The sequence below is a fragment of the Cydia fagiglandana genome, chromosome 23 (assembly GCF_963556715.1).
Source record: "Cydia fagiglandana chromosome 23, ilCydFagi1.1, whole genome shotgun sequence".
NCBI classification, from domain to species: Eukaryota; Metazoa; Arthropoda; class Insecta; order Lepidoptera; family Tortricidae; genus Cydia; species Cydia fagiglandana.
The window spans coordinates 6,094,561-6,111,558 of record NC_085954.1 but is presented as its reverse complement, the minus strand read 5'-3'; the positions used below and the strand labels follow the sequence as shown (position 1 = coordinate 6,111,558).

General features: G+C 38.3%; 1 protein-coding gene across 1 annotated transcript; it reads right to left on the bottom strand.

Annotated features, from left to right (window-relative positions):
- Positions 1-514: 514 nt before the first annotated feature.
- LOC134675800 (3-oxoacyl-[acyl-carrier-protein] reductase FabG-like) lies at positions 515-1,357 on the bottom strand. Its single transcript, XM_063534099.1, has one exon. It carries the CDS (start codon positions 1,322-1,324, stop codon positions 581-583), a length of 744 nt encoding a protein of 247 aa, XP_063390169.1. The 5' UTR covers positions 1,325-1,357; the 3' UTR covers positions 515-580.
- Positions 1,358-16,998: the final 15,641 nt, after the last annotated feature.

Below are 16,998 nucleotides of genomic sequence, written 5' to 3'. Positions count from 1 at the left end.
TAACGCGAGGAAGATGATGAAATATATTCTGAAGAAATTTTGAATTTATTTCCCCCTAACCAGAATTAGACATTAATTGTTTTCCTAACCAGAAGAACTAAGATAGCCGGCTCTTATCATTTGTCACCATGCCTGTCACGTTCTAACAAGTATGTAAGTGCGAAAGTGATGCAAGACATGACAGGTGATAAAAACCATGATACCGCTGCAGGATTATTAGGGACTGGTTTGCGTCAAGGAGGCTTGAATTTAATACTCTGGTATTTAAGTATGTGCGAAATAAATGACATATACATTTAATTATGTTTTATTTAACAACCACTGTTAGGGCTTGTGCACAAATCACGCGAGTTTCGATAGGGAGGGGGGCACAAAAAATCACGACAGATCACGTTGGGGAAGGGGGGTATAAGGAGACCTCACGTGTATTTTTCTACAGTGAACGAAACTAAGAAAAAAATACACGTGATATTATGTGGGGGAGAGGGGGTAGCCAAAATATCACCAAGGGGGAGGAGGGGTCAAAAAGTAGCCGAAAACACCTCGCGTGATTTGTGCACAACCCCTTATCACACTCACTTTAATGTTCTAACAAAAAACCACCATCAACCACATATTCTGAACCAGTAATGCTCGTAGCAGCCTCACTAGCCAAGAATGTTATCAATTCAGCCACATCTTCTGTCTTAGTCTCTCTCTTCAAGGGCTCTTTTCCTGCTAAGCTTGGCTTCGAACCAAGACCAGCATGTATCATAAGATTTGTCTTCACGGGCCCTGGCAAAACTGCATTCACTCTTACATGCGGTGCTAAATCTAATGCAGCAGCTTTTGTGAACTGTGACACTCCAGCCTTCGATACGGAATAAGCAAAACTTACAGCGCCGGCTTTCGCTCTTACACTCGAAACATTCACAATATTACCTTTGCTTTCGATTAAAGCACCGCTAGCAGCATGAGTTAAAGCTACCATACTCCTTAAATTCACTTTAATAATATTGTCAAATTTATCCATAACGTTATCATCAAATACAGTTACTTCTCCATGTATACCAGCGCAGTTAACTAGTACATCTAGTCTTCCATACTCTTTGAGAGTCACTTCAACAATCATTTTCACATCATCTTCTTTGGAAACATCAGCAACGATCTTTAGAACTTTAGTTTTACTGATTTTTTCACAATTCTCTGCAGATTTCTTTAAAATGTCTGCTCGGAGGTCGACTAATGCTAATCTGGCGTGTCCTTTAGCAAATTTGATCGCTGCAGCTTCACCGATGCCTGAACCAGCGCCAGTGATTAATACTACTTTATTTAAAAAAGGCATGTTTCTTACTCGACTTCTATCTTATATATAAATGTAATCAACTCGGTAAAAATTTATCAGATTTTTATCTTAATTGTCATTATCAATGTTAATGATAAGATATAGTTTTTACTCATAGATTACAATATGTTTATTGCTTATCTTTAAAAGGTAATTAACATAGCTTTGTTATTAGTACAAGAGACGCGTAATATTATATCACTACACCTTATAAAACAAAGTCGCCCTCCGCGTCTGTCTGTTTGTGTGTTTGTATGTTTGTTCGCATGTGTGTTTGTATGATAAACTCAAAAACTACTGAACCGATTTTCATGCGGTTTTCATCTACCAATAGAGTGATTCTTGAGGAAGGTTCAAGTGTATAATTTTATAAAACTATGAATATTATAGTAAAATAATATATATCATTTAATAAAAATGTTGTTCCTCAACTTTAATTCAAGAAAGCCATTAAAAACTTAGCAGCCAGAAAAATAAAACATAATAAACATTGAAAGTCGTTTGTAAGTTGATTCATCTCATTTTGCTAAAAGAGTTTAATGAGTTTAAAAAAAGCATTACTGTTAACTTTTTTCTCCGTTATTTTAGCAAATTAAAGAACTTGGGGCTGTGGTGCAAGTTACAAAAACTTATCCGTAGGCGAATTAGTATTTCGTAAGCACCCGACATGCTTTTGGCAATCTTTTAGGGTTCCGTACCTCAAAAGCAAAAAACGGAACCCTTTTAGGATCACTCGTGCGTCTGTCTGTCTGTCCGTCTGTCACAGGCTATTTTCTCGGAAACTACTGGACCAATTAGGTTGCAATTTGGTACACATATGTAAATTAGTGATCCAAAGATGGTTATATTTTTTTATAATTTTAAAATACATAGGTTCGATATTATTTAAGAAAATATCCAAAAAATGACCATTCCCCTCCTTTATCTCCGAAACTAAACCTAAAATTTTGAAAAAAATACACAAAATAGTTCTTTACCTACAGATGACAGGAAAACCTATTACAAATGTGCAGTCAAGCGTGAGTCGGACGTACGTACGGAACCCTAGAAACGCGAGTCCGACTCGCACTTGGCCGGTTTTTTTCATTTGTAGTCTACCTCTGTCGCACTCATGAAATGTTCATATAGGTACGTGATGGTTTTCTTTTTGCAAGTAGCGCATAATTATTTCCCCTCGTTTTTTCTCGGAAATGTTCGTATTTCTCATGCTACTTCAGCTAACCTTAGTAGTTTTTGTAACGAGACTGACTGAAATATGAGTGTAAGTGTTATGTATAGGTACGTCATAATTTCATAAAAGTTTGACGTTTAAAATGAATAGAGGGCGCTGTAGTCGCACTGTTTACATCGGCTCTGTGTTTATATTAAGTTTTCGAAATGAAGAAGTGTAAAATTACGAACAAAAAGACCATAAAAAGTGACATTGTACTTTAGTTATTCATATAAAATAAAAGTGTAAACACAAACTAGACTTTTAGACGTAAAATAACACAAAATCAGTGACACATGAACAGTGAATTTTTTCGGTTAACGTGAGTGATATTTTTGTGTAAACGAATAAAAAATCACACGTGAAGTGCCGTTCTATCAAATACTAAAGAAAACAATATACGCAAAGACCAAATAACAAAAAATCTCCTACAAATCCACAAATAAATCGTTAAAATAACGGTAGTTTAGAGTCGCCATCTAGCGAAGAGTAGAAAAACGAAGATCCATCCGGACTGCTTCACCAACCGAGTTAATTAGTTCTGCTACTCACCACAAAAGTCGCTGCTTTCTATGCCTGAGATAGTTACACTACTCGCCGCGAGGATTAATATCTAGAATATAGTTCGTTACTCACCGACATCTGTCTACATTTAGTACTACTACTTCCCACAAGCGTCGCTACCGTCTATGCGTACTTTAGTTCTGCTACTCACCACTGTCTACATACAGCGAGGTACTCAATATGAATTGTCCAGGGTGTGATTTAAAAGTAAACAAATTAGAACGTCTTTTATGCACAAAGTGCGAAGGGTGCTTCCACTACTCATGTGTTAATATAACGTCAGCAGTGTTTAGAGAAAAACAGGCACAATTAAAATCAGAATGGATATGCCCCTCCTGTACACTGATTACACGACGCCCGAGCCGTCGGGATGATAGCACTCCCGCGTCCCCTGCGGGTCTGAGACCAATGGAGCAACAATTACAAGACGATAATAAGACCAGCGACACGAATATTTCGAATGTGCTAGACAATGCAGATATTATGTCCACCCTGTCTCCATGCGAGAACTCTCAAGTCACACACACAATAGAGACGACAGGCCCAGACAGCATATCCTTTGACAGATTTAGTCACCTAATTAAAAAGGAGTTCGAAGCTATGAAAGGCAGCTTAACCGAATCTATAACTAACAACATAAAACAGGCTCTGCTAGTCGAATTTAACTCAAAAATTAACGATCTGAAACTGGACATGTCTCGTAACTCAGCTACGCTTACCGAAGAACAAGGACGATTACAGCAGAGTATAAATGCCACAACCGACTTGATCAAAAAATTAGAATCTGAAAATTATAAACTACACACCGAGTTGGATATATTAACAAACAAGCTAGAAGAGAAGGAACAAAAAAACACCGAAGAAAGTTGCCAAAATAAAACTATAGTACTCTACGGTTTGGACGAATACCCTGAAGAAAATTGGCATGTTCTCTTGCAACGTGTAACTGGTGTGTTCTACGAACTATTAGGCACAGATATAAATGCATTTATCGAGGATTTGAGACGAATAGGAAGACGAGGATATCGAAGACCTATTCAAATAGAACTTATAAGTAAGCGCATGAAAAAATATGTTTTAAACAATAAGCATATATTTAAAAATACAGGACTTGCAATCTCAGAGTTTTTGAACACTATGGCACTGAAACAAAGACAGGTGCTTAGGGACACATTAAGAGATGCGCGGAAGCGCGGTTTAAATCCAGTAATACGGAACGATAAGGTATTTATAAATGGCCGCGAATATGTACTGCCGCCGACTACGGAACAACGACAAAGTACGAGTTTACCGGATCGTAGCCCCAGCCTTCACTCACTGAAAAACACGAGTCTTTCGGACCCTGTTATAAGTTCACATATGACGAGCTCACAAAGGACTCAGCAGCTCTACAACGAAGAAATGAGCGCATTGTCTCAATTACCATCAAAAAGCGCTCAGTCTAGAAATGAGAGCAGTGCAAATAATTTTCGTTACTGACAAAAACAACTACTTTTCAGTCCTATTTCAGAATATGCAGAGTTTCAATAACAAACAAGATATTTTAGAGAGCTTTTTAGAAGACCATTGTTTTGACGCGCTATGTTTGACGGAAACCTGGATGGCGACATCACAACTTGAACTTGTTAATATTCCCGGATACGAGTTAGCTACAAACTTTAGCCGAAGCGAACATCATGGAGGAGGAACTTGTATTTTTATTCGCGATTCTATAGAGTACACTATAAGAGACGATATTAACAAAATTTCTACAGAGTTCATATCTGAATGCTGTTGTATCGAGCTACCTAAAATAAGCACTTTACTTGTATGCGTCTATAGACCAGATATAAATATTGAAACATTTTATAATTGCATGGAAACCTTGTTAGAAAAAATTAAACATAAAGAACAGAATAAATGTATTGTGATAGGTGGTGATTTCAACATCAATATGTTACAAAAATCTAAATATTGCAAACGTCTGTCTGATCTTATGTTGACCCTAAATCTCGCTGAAATAGTCAAGGAACCAACACGAATAACACTAAACTCAGCCACTTGTATCGATCTGGTATTTACTAACAATAAATTGTACGACATTTTAATTGAGGACTACGGGCTGTCTGATCACAAAAGTATTATTTGTAAATTTGCAAATTCACCGTGCACTTTAGCGAAAAGATCTAATAACAAGTGTAAAGCCTATAAAAGAATCTATAATCAAAACAACCAAATGGCGTTTAAAAACGAGCTAACAAATATAAATTGGAATCAATTAATAACCTGTAGTAAAAACGTAAACGAAAATTACAATACTTTAGCTAATCTGTTAAAAAATATACTGAACGAAAAAATTCCCGTCAAATGCATAATTATAAACAAAAAACCAAAAAAAACCTGGCTTACCCAAGGTTTGAAAATATCTTGCACTCATAAAAGGTTATTAAAAATACTCTCCTGCAAATCAAATAGCTCCGTTCTTAAAGAACACTATAAGCAATACGCAAACACTTTGAAAAAGGCAGTCTTAAAATCAAAGAAATTAAATTACATACATGAAATGGAACAATCAACAAATAAAACCTTAACCATGTGGAAAATTATAAACAAGCTGAAAAATAAAGTAAAGGTGAAAAAAAACTTAAAAATAAATATTTTGCCTCAAAACACTATAACCGAAAATCCTAAGGTCATAGCAAACACGTTTAACGATTTCTTTGCATCTGTTTACGCTGGTCAGGAATCACATCAAGGAAACCCCGTAGTTACTGCGCGCGGTCGCCCAGTTCGCACTCTAGTTACTAAATCGATGTACTTACACCCAGTATCTGAACTAGAGGTGCTTAAAATTATACGTGGACTCAAGAATACATATAGCACAGGAATTGATGATATCCCTTCATCATTAATTAGGTTATGCGCCACCGAATTGGCAAAACCACTATGCATGCTGATAAATCAGTCGTTTAATGAAGGAGTATTCCCGCAGCCGCTTAAAATATCAATAATTAAACCTATACACAAGAAAGGTGATACTCATGACACTAATAACTATCGACCCGTAGCACTCTTGCCCACCCTTTCTAAAATATTTGAAAAAGCTATGTGCAACCGAGTTTACCAATTTCTAGAAAAAAATCGGATACTGGACGACAAACAATATGGCTTTAGAAAATATCGGTCAACTGCTCTCGCGCTTACCAACTACACACAAGAGATTATGGACACCTTAAATAATAAACACCACGCGGTTGGATTACTCTTGGACCTCACGAAAGCATACGACAAAGTTTCACATAGAATATTGCTCAACAAATTATACGGATCGGGAATTAGAGGGTTAGCTCATGACTGGTTCAAATCTTACCTAGAGAAGCGAACGCAGCTTGTCCAAATCGAATACCTAAATCCGTCTACTAATGAGATGGAAATAATTCGGTCAAATATTATAGAAGCGCAAGGCTCAATCCCACAGGGAAGTGTTTTAGGTTGTCTCCTCTTTTTATTATATATTAATGATCTCCCGAAGGAGATCGATGCCAAATGCACTTTATTTGCAGATGACGTTTCTCTCCTTTTTGATTTCGATAATACGGAAAATTGTAATGTAAAACTAACACAAACCTTAAATAATATAAATGAATGGATGCGCGACCACAATTTAACAATAAATACGAATAAAACTAAATTAATACAATTTTATCCACATCAAAGAACGCCTCTACAATTAGAATTATTACTAGATAACACGGAAATTGAAGAAGTAGAGCATTTCAAACTACTAGGTGTTACTCTAGATAACCATATCAACTGGAAAACTCACATCGCATGCGTTAAAACGAAAATATCCCAGTTTCTGTACGGACTCTTTACGCTCCGGAAAACAACAAACTTTGGTACAGCACTGTCAGCTTACTATGCCTTTACACAGTCTTGGCTACGTTATGGGATTGTAATATGGGGCGACAGTACAGATGCACACGACATATTTGTCATGCAGAAAAAATGCGTTCGTGTATTGGTGGGTATCCAAGAACCCGATAGCTGCAAGCCACATTTTTTTGAGCACGGCATACTTACGCTACCATGTCTTTATATTTTAGAATTATGTATTTATGTCAAAAAAAACATACACTTGTTCAAACAGCTGCCAAATCGAAGGCTAAAATACAAACTTGAACTACCCGCGCCTAAATTACAAATATATAGGAAAAGCCCTCTTTATGCAGCAGCTAAATGCTACAATCATATTCCGGACTTTATAAAGGCAGAGGAAAGAGAGACAACATATACAAAAAGATTGAAATGGTTCCTTGCGAGAAAAGTATATTATTCTATTAATGATTTCTTTGCAGATAGCTTTAATATGTAATTTATTAGTTTTATTTATATAATTTAATAATTTAATAGGATGCTACTTATTGTGCTGTATTGCATGACATATGTAAATATTATAAATCTTAGTTTAAGGAAATGTTTGTCATACCCTTTTAGGGTCCATGAGGTACTTACTTGTATAAATGTTGTAACATCTCTTGTTGTAACCATGGCGCAATAAATGATTGATTGATTGATTGATTGATTGAAATAGGAAGACACGTTCGTACTTCGTACGTTTCCATGAAAACACGAAGAAAAATAATTATGCAATAGATCTGTATATAGTGTTATTGTAGATCTGTGGGTCAAATATAGGCCCAGTATACTTTTCGTTCGGACTTATAATGAGCTGGGATTGGTTTGTTTTTCTAAAAAGTTTACAATGTAGGTCAAATAAAAGCTTCGATATAACAAAACATTAATAAAAGTTTTTCGGCCGAACATGGGTAAACCATGATTTATGTTTGACTTCACAAATTACTTTCCATTGAATATGTGATGCGTGAAAATTTTCAGAATCAGAATCAGAACATTTATTGGTAAAAGCAATATTATTTTACATGTCAGGAATTCGGTAAGTACATATTAATATTTACAAGATATTTTACAAGAATTATAAAATTTTAACAGACATTTATTTATTTTATTTATTTATTTATTGATTCATAAAATTTACACAGCATTACAGCGGACTAATACACTGTGAAATTTATAATAGACAGTATTTATACAAACAAGGTACATGATACAGTCTACAAAAGAAAAACAGAACAAAATGTCAGAAAGAAAAACTAATACAAGACAGATGATTCACGCTTATCCAACGCCTCACAGAACTTCGTACATTCTTTACACAGATCCATCCAACTACTTGCAAATACATCACATTCCGGTGCTGATGCGAGGAGCGCATTAATGTATTGTAGAGCGCGGACAAGTGGCGATTTGCTATGAAACACAGTCCGTGTTTTAGGCACATCTAATAGATGATGACTTCGTGGTCGAAAATTGAATTGGGCCTTCTTAGCCATAGATGGAACGAACAGGCGTACGAGCTGTGCAACCAGTTCAGGGCAGTCCGAGTTCCCCCGTAAGACATTACATACAGTGGTCAAGAGCCCGTAGTTACGCCTTACCTCTAAGGAATTAAACCCTAAAACGCCTAGCAGGAACTTTGAAGGGTACAAGTATGGGTAATAACCGTGCATCTTTTTATACAGGAACCGCAGAAAGGCTTTCTGGATTTTTTCCAGAAGCAAGACGTACTTGTCCTCATGCGGATTCCACACGACCGATGCGGCTTCAAGTTTACTCCGGACTAACGCAGTGTACACTAACTTAATAGCCCTGACGTCATCGAAATCTCGCGCATTCCGAACCACAAACCCTAACCTCCGATAGCAATTTGTAGCCAACGCTTTCATATGCTCATGAAAGTTGAGTTGCATGTCGAGGATAACACCCAAATCACGTATAGACTCGACACGAGTTATGGGATCAGGACCTAGCAGGTATTGAGCGAATATGGGACTATTGGCACGGCTAAAAGTCATCAAGGAGCACTTTGATTTGTTGAAGAGGAGCTTATTGTTAATGCTCCATTGATGAAGGCGATCAATATCTTCCTGCAAAGACGCGCAGTCGGACAACTGCTGCACTCCATAAATGAGCTTTAGGTCGTCGGCATATAATAAACATCTGGCATGCTTAGGGACTGCAGCTAAGTCATTTATCATTAAGCCAAAGAGAAACGGACCTAAAATTGAACCCTGACTGACTCCGGAACGTGTGTGATAGGGTTTCGATACGAAGCATCCGTGCTGCACGTACTGCTGTCGATCGCGCAGATAACTGGCGAACAACCGGAGCAACTTCGGTGAGAAGCCAACGCTACATAGCTTGCTCAACAGTATGTCGTTATCCACGCGATCGAATGCCTTGGACATATATGTAGGTACAGTCATCAGCAATAGTATCTTACACAACTAGGGCCGCAAAAATATGTGACACGTTCTTATTTGGAGCGCAATAAGAGCGCGTCATATATTTTTGCGGCCCTAGCTGTGTAAGATACTATTGCTAATGACTGTACATTCTGTACCTACATAATATATGCCTGCATACATATATGTTCATATATGTGTGTTGTGTGTGGTATTTCTGTTTTCTCTTGTATTGTCTTCTTTTATTGAGGTCTGCAATAAAGAGTATTTGTATTGTATTGTATTGTACATTATTAAAATTGTTAGGTACATTGGTGTTTGATTTTAATTACATAAATAAAAGAGAGACACATACTTACCATGGGCTTGAGTATCCCAACATACTTTTATCGTAGATTCCGACGTCTAATATACGATTCTCATCGACCGACTGGAGTCGGGCCGGAGCGCATTTTTAATGTTGCACATTATGTACGGCGGAAGCGATGGAGTCCGACCAGGGCTAAAACCGCGAAAATCGAAGTTTGCAAATTGCGGGCATTTTTCTCTGTCACTCTAATTATGCCTTCATTGGAGTAAAAGAGAAAGATCCCCGCAATTTGCGAATTTCGGTTTTCGCGGTAGCCGCTCTGAGCCGTCCGCGTCCGCGAGGAGTCGATCGGCTTGCGGCCGTACCAACGTGAGATACGCGCCTACTCCGCCCGTTCTTATATTTAACAAAAAAATGTAATGTGGACTAGCACATTCAACTAATTTACTTAAAGCGTACTATTTCAAAACATAACTGGTAATAAAAACTTATATTTGATTGAATGCTATAAAATAGAAATTTACTTGACATACTGCTTTTATATTAAAATAAAACAGAACAGTGTACATACATCTTATTTGTAAAATGCTGTTTAAAATTATTTTATGTGCGACAATATCGTAAGTGCGAATGTCGCGGCTCGTGAACATAGCCCACTGCGGGTGTACAGTCAGCAATTCAGCATCAATAGTAACGGATGAAACAACGCTCCAAAAGTATCTGCCACCCTGGAGTGCCCTGGAATTATTTTCCAAAAATATATGACCAGTCTACTTTGAAAAGTAATTGTATATCAACCGTTGTATAATTGTACATCCTGAGACCCTACTCCATAGAAATATAATTAGAAATACTTGAACTTTTGTCAAGAAAAGTGCGTGGGTTCGTTGAAAAAGCGCAAAAAGTTTAAATGACTTGGTTCCGACGGGCACTGTGATGGATCGGCCGGAGGTCCGTACTTTGATACACCGTAGGGAACAAACCACTCGTTTGTCCACGAAAACCTCGTTTTAAAAGAGGACAACGAAAAACCAAAAACCAGAAAAAAACCAGATGTAACATGAAGTTTTCTGGCGTGGTGGCTTATATCTCTACAACTCTGAAGATTACATGCCGAACAATAGTACAAGTGTCCAAATGCGAAGACTGAAGACCGAGCTCCGCATAGAGCTGAATACTCGGAGCGTCCGACGGGTCATGCTTCCTACAACTTCCCAAAGGGTTATAAAAGCGAAGACAGATAATACCTACAGGTTCGCCAAAAAATAAGTGCATTTCCGTAGCCAAGGAGGTTTTGAGATTATACTAAGCAACTTTTAGTATGGGACCAACCCCGAAATCACGAAAAAAAATGTATGCTCCCATAGAAAACAGACCATCAGCCAAAATGTATGAAACAGCCAAATTTTTCTTCGCGATTTCGGGGTTGCACGTTGGCAACGGGAATACACTTCTTTTTGGCCACCCTATATAGTGCTTTTTAAAACACGTAACAATAGTAACCTAATAATCAGTCCTACAAGTACCGTTGCGGCTGTGTGCCAGATACACTATACAGCCTAGTCGCATTTTGTGTCTTCAGTCCGACTCACGCATGAAGCTAAAGGTACGCCTCTTTGGGACGCTTCGGGCCTTCGGCCTTATGAGGATATCGGCCTAGGGCCTTTGCAATAGCTGTCTACATCACGTTTCACTTAAACCATTGCGGCTGTGTCCCTAAAAAAACGTAACTGCATATTTGTTCTTAAATCCGACTCACGCTTGACTCTAGATGTCTAATAGGTTTTCCTGTCATCTTTAGGTAAAGGACTATTTTGTGCATTTTTTTCAGAATTTTAGACCCAGTAGTTTCGGAGATAGAGGGGGGGGGGAATTGTCATTTTTTCTCTATTTTCTTGAATAACTTCTAAACGTTTTATTGTAAATTTATAAAAAAAATATATTTGAGATTCTCACAATGAGCTCTTTCGTTTGACATGTAACACGATATTGTTTTCAAAACTTTGTTTTTTAATTTTATCGTTTACCTCCCAAAAGTAGCCCCTATGTTTAAAATTCATTTGTTGACGTTACATATCCGCCTTTGGGTCACAGACTTCCATATGTGTACCAAATTTCAACTTAATTAGTCCGGTAGTTTCGGAGCAAATTGGTTGTGACAGACGGACAGACAGACGCACAAGTGATCCTATAAGGGTTCCGTTTTTTCCTTTTGAGGTACGGAACCCTAAAAAGGAAAAAATATATTAGCATTAAAGTAGACATTTTACGGTAGGCTTTTTTTGAGTGAGAAATTTATATTTGTTTATTATTTCACAGTGAAAAGTCTGGTCTGCCAGCCGGGTGTCGATAGCTGTAGCACTTGTTGGGACCAAATTAGATTCCAATAAAAAGAAAGGCCAAGCGGGAAAACGATTTAGTGTCTGGTTCCGTGCAATTTTATAAACTATGCAATTTAGTATAGAAGTACTAAAAATAATGAAGAAGAAACAAGAATTAGTACTTACAATATTGTAAAGAAAAATCGCTTACTTTGGACACGTATACAGACATGACAAATATAATAGGTATTGTTAGAAGGAAAATAGAGGGAAAAATCGAAGGGAAAAGGGGCAGAAGGAAAAGAAAACAACTTGGATGGATAACCTTAGGGGTTGGACAGGGATCGACGCTGCCACGCTAGGCCAGGCGTGGCTCACTCCGCGATTTCGTCGCTCTGCTACAGGTAGCTAAAAGTACATCCGTTCCACACCAATTTTGGTGTCTAGCCGCGCGTGGCGCTGTCGCCATCTAGCGGTCATATCTGTCCTAATCGTAACAGACGCGTTTTGTTAGAGAGTGAGTCTTCTGCACCTAGTTCTATTATTTATTCTGTGGCTAGGCAGAAAGACAAGACTTCCGACTGTGGTAGCCGACATCCGTAGAGGATATGGCACTTAAAGAAGAAGAAGAATTTAGTACCTTCATTATCAATCTAATGGTGATATACTCGCTAAGCGCCGCTTGCACCATCCCACTAACCTCGGGTTAACCGGTAAACCGTTAACCCGATGTCAATTGTACTGGTTACCATGGTAACTCCACGTCTAACCGGTTAACCACCGGTTGGATGTTATAGCGGCAACAGAATACAAATCATCTGTGAAAATATCAACTGTCTAGCTATCACGGTTCATGAGATACAGCCTTATCGCAGACAGACAGACGGACAGTGGTCTTAAATAGAGTTCTGATTTTACCCTTTGCGTACGGAACCCTAAAAAGTAAACAAAACTGACCCCTAACCTAAGTACTTATGTCGAGAAAATGAGTTTCAGCCGAAAATATCTTTTTCTGTATCCGAAATCACACTGTTTGAGACCCTGATTTATTTGCCTTCACAGATTTGTTATTTGCCAACTTTTTGATTTGTGGGCAATATTTAATAAGTCAGACAGATTTCTATTACTTATAATTCTCGGACAGCAGTAATTGAAGTATGGTATGGTATGAATAACTTTGATATCGCTAAGTCTATTTCATTAATATAAGAAGGCCGGGTAAAGGACCAATCACGCTAGACCTGGCCGCGGCCGGGCCGGAGCTATGGAAAGCACCATGTGATCACGATCAGCCGCAGCCGTTATAGAAAATGACGTGTTGGACGCCTCAGCCCGGTCCCGGCCTGGTCTACCGTGAGTCATCCTTCATCATTAAATTCACAAAGGCAGGATTTTTATTATATCTTAGGTACTTAATACGTTATTTAAAGGCTATATATTATAACGAGTTAAGTAAGGACACTTTTTAAGCACGAATGTTTAACTAATGGAAAAACTGACCAAAGTGAATTACCTTAATAAAAAGATACTATAAATTAGTCAAATCGAGTCATGCCGATTATACCCGTGAAATGTCTAATCCCGAAATGTAATCAATACCCACTTGAGTGGTAGTATGGTAATTTAAGTCCCGGGAAAGAATCAGTTCAACCGGTTAATATTTAGTATGGGAAATACCGGTAATTTACCGGTTTACCAGTCATTTCTATACAAATGTATACCGGTTTTTTATTCCCTACAGAGGACAGTTTTTGTCATGGATATCGTCATTACACGCAGACGAACCTACAGGTTAGCTTGTAGTGTATCGGTACGATAATACCTACATATCTCAAAGAAAGATACTAAGATGAATTTCCATGTGCCCGGACCACATTCTAACGTCTCAACGTTACACCAATAGCAATTCTAGACTTAGTATAACTCACGAACGGAAGCCTAGGTCCTAGCCTGAGCTAACATTGCATGTAGCTTTAGCCGCCCCTAAATTTCTACAATAGCTTAGCCGGCACTTACTCGCAGACTCGCTTCACAATGAGACCGGTAAAGACTGAAGTCAAACTGATGAACTTATTGCCATAAGAAAGACTGAAGGTTCGATTTTGGCCGGAACTAGAGCAAAACCAAGTTTCAGTTTTGGCAAAAATCCGGTTTTGGTCGGACACTACAAATAACTATACATACTTTTGACGCGTAGTCTGGTACGCTGCGTTAGACGCTGACTGTACCATCTATAGGTTACGCTAAATAACCCACAGCAATTCTAGACTTAGTATAACTCACGAACGGAAGCCTAGGTCCTGGCCTGAGCTAACATAGCATGTAGCTTTAGCCGCCCCTAAATTTCTACAATAGCTTAGCCGGCACTTACTCGCAGACTCGCTTCACAATGAGACCGGTAAAGATTGAAGTCAAACTGATGAACTTATTGCCATAAGAAAGACTGAAGGTTCGATTTTGGCCGGAACTAGAGCAAAACCAAGTTTCGGTTTTGGCAAAAATCCGGTTTTGGTCGGACACTACAAATAACTATACATACTTTTGACGCGTAGTCTGGTACGCTGCGTTAGACGCTGACTGTACCATCTATAGGTTACGCTAAATAACCCACAGCAATTCTAGACTTAGTATAACTCACGAACGGAAGCCTAGGTCCTGGCCTGAGCTAACATAGCATGTAGCTTTAGCCGCCCCTAAATTTCTACAATAGCTTAGCCGGCACTTACTCGCAGACTCGCTTCACAATGAGACCGGTAAAGATTGAAGTCAAACTGATGAACTTATTGCCATAAGAAAGACTGAAGGTTCGATTTTGGCCGGAACTAGAGCAAAACCAAGTTTCGGTTTTGGCAAAAATCCGGTTTTGGTCGGACACTACAAATAACTATACATACTTTTGACGCGTAGTCTGGTACGCTGCGTTAGACGCTGACTGTACCATCTATAGGTTACGCTAAATAACCCACAGCAATTCTAGACTTAGTATAACTCACGAACGGAAGCCTAGGTCCTGGCCTGAGCTAACATAGCATGTAGCTTTAGCCGCCCCTAAATTTCTACAATAGCTTAGCCGGCACTTACTCGCAGACTCGCTTCACAATGAGACCGGTAAAGATTGAAGTCAAACTGATGAACTTATTGCCATAAGAAAGACTGAAGGTTCGATTTTGGCCGGAACTAGAGCAAAACCAAGTTTCGGTTTTGGCAAAAATCCGGTTTTGGTCGGACACTACAAATAACTATACATACTTTTGACGCGTAGTCTGGTACGCTGCGTTAGACGCTGACTGTACCATTTATAGGTTACGATAAATAACCCACAGCAATTCTAGACTTAGTATAACTCACGAACGGAAGCCTAGGTCCTAGCCTGAGCTAACAAAGCATGTAGCTTTAGCCGCCCCTAAATTTCTACAATAGCCCCGCCGGTACTTACCCGCAGACCCGCTTCACAATGAGACCGGTAAACTTTGGAGTTACACTGATAAACTTTTACTACAAGAAAATGCATTGAATGCGAAGAATTGGTTTCGACCAAGAAATTCACGAAACATTCGGACGTACCGAAACTGTATTTTTGGTAGTGGCCGACCTATTTAAGTTTTGATTTTGGTGCCGGCATGTTTCGGAATAAAAAACATATTTTGGCCGAAGATTCTGTTTCAGTTAAAACCAACCGAAAAAGCGAACCTTCGGTTTCAGTTTCGACAAAAAATAGGTTTCTGTCGGACTACATTGAAATAACCAAACATGGTACATGTTTAATCCGGTCAAATGGATCCTATAGGCAGTAAATATGCCATATTATTTATTTTAACATTATTTATCCTCCTCCGAACTTTCAGTTTCGGTTTTAGCATAAAATCCGATTTTGGTCGAACAATTAATACATCACAATAGAAAATTCCCGTGAATTTCCTACTTATCGCACTTCTATCGTTATGTACAATTCATAACTTTTAAAAGCTGAATTCATCAGTTGTATGCCAACCTTTACGCTCCGCTTCTATTTTATTATTACCTACGATTAAGAAAATATATGGACGCTTTTAATGTTCACATTGCGCTTAGTTATGGATTAACATGTGAGTATTTTGTTTTGAATAATCTCTCTCACTCCCTATACTCTTAGGTACTTATGTGTATATGTTAACTTTAAGGCTGTCCATCGCAATTCAACGCGGTAACGCAGCGAGTGTGATGGGCACCTTTGCACCGGGTGTAGCGCGCGGAGGCCACTTCCAGTAGTTTTTATATTCCTTGTTTTATTTTAAATATATTTAGGGTTGTTAGTTTTAATTTAGTTTTATTCTTAGATATATTTAGTTCATAAGTTATTTATTTATCGTTTGGTATCGTCTTGGGTCATGTCATTCGTTTTTCGCCATGTTCTTAAATTAGTCCTTTCCTGCTTTCGTCACTCATGCTACATTCGTCACAACCGTCGGTGGCTTTCAATGTAGAATGAGTGACGAAAGCAGAATAGGACTAATTTAAGAACTTGACGAAAAACGAATGGGACGACCCAAGACGATACCTATCCTTTTACTGTCTTTTCTGAAATACATTTTAATAATTTTAAGAGTCAGAGCTTTAAGTACACATATCATGACTATCATGAGTCACTGACATTCAAAACTAACGTCATTCATTTACTTTCTTTACATCATGCGAGTACGAGCGAGATGTATAGAAAGTTACGTTATCGATTTATGTCAGAGCCAAACTTGTGGTAGCCTATAGTCTGTATCATTAGGCATTTAAACTAAAAAATAAAAGTAATCAAACAATTTGTACATTTTAGAGTAGTTCTAACATTTATTGGTAACCAACCAAATATAAAACTGCCTGGATCTGTCAAGGTGGCCACTGACGAGCCTTCCAACAGTCCAAATAGCGTGGCTGTAATCCAAAATCGGTCCGTGAATGTCAAAAACGTACAATGTTTAATATTTGGATGAATT

What these genes read in the sequence shown, in the direction of transcription:
- LOC134675800 (XM_063534099.1), bottom strand. Translation starts at nt 1,324, where the DNA reads ATGCCTTTTTTAAATAAAGTAGTATTAATCACTGGCGCTGGTTCAGGC.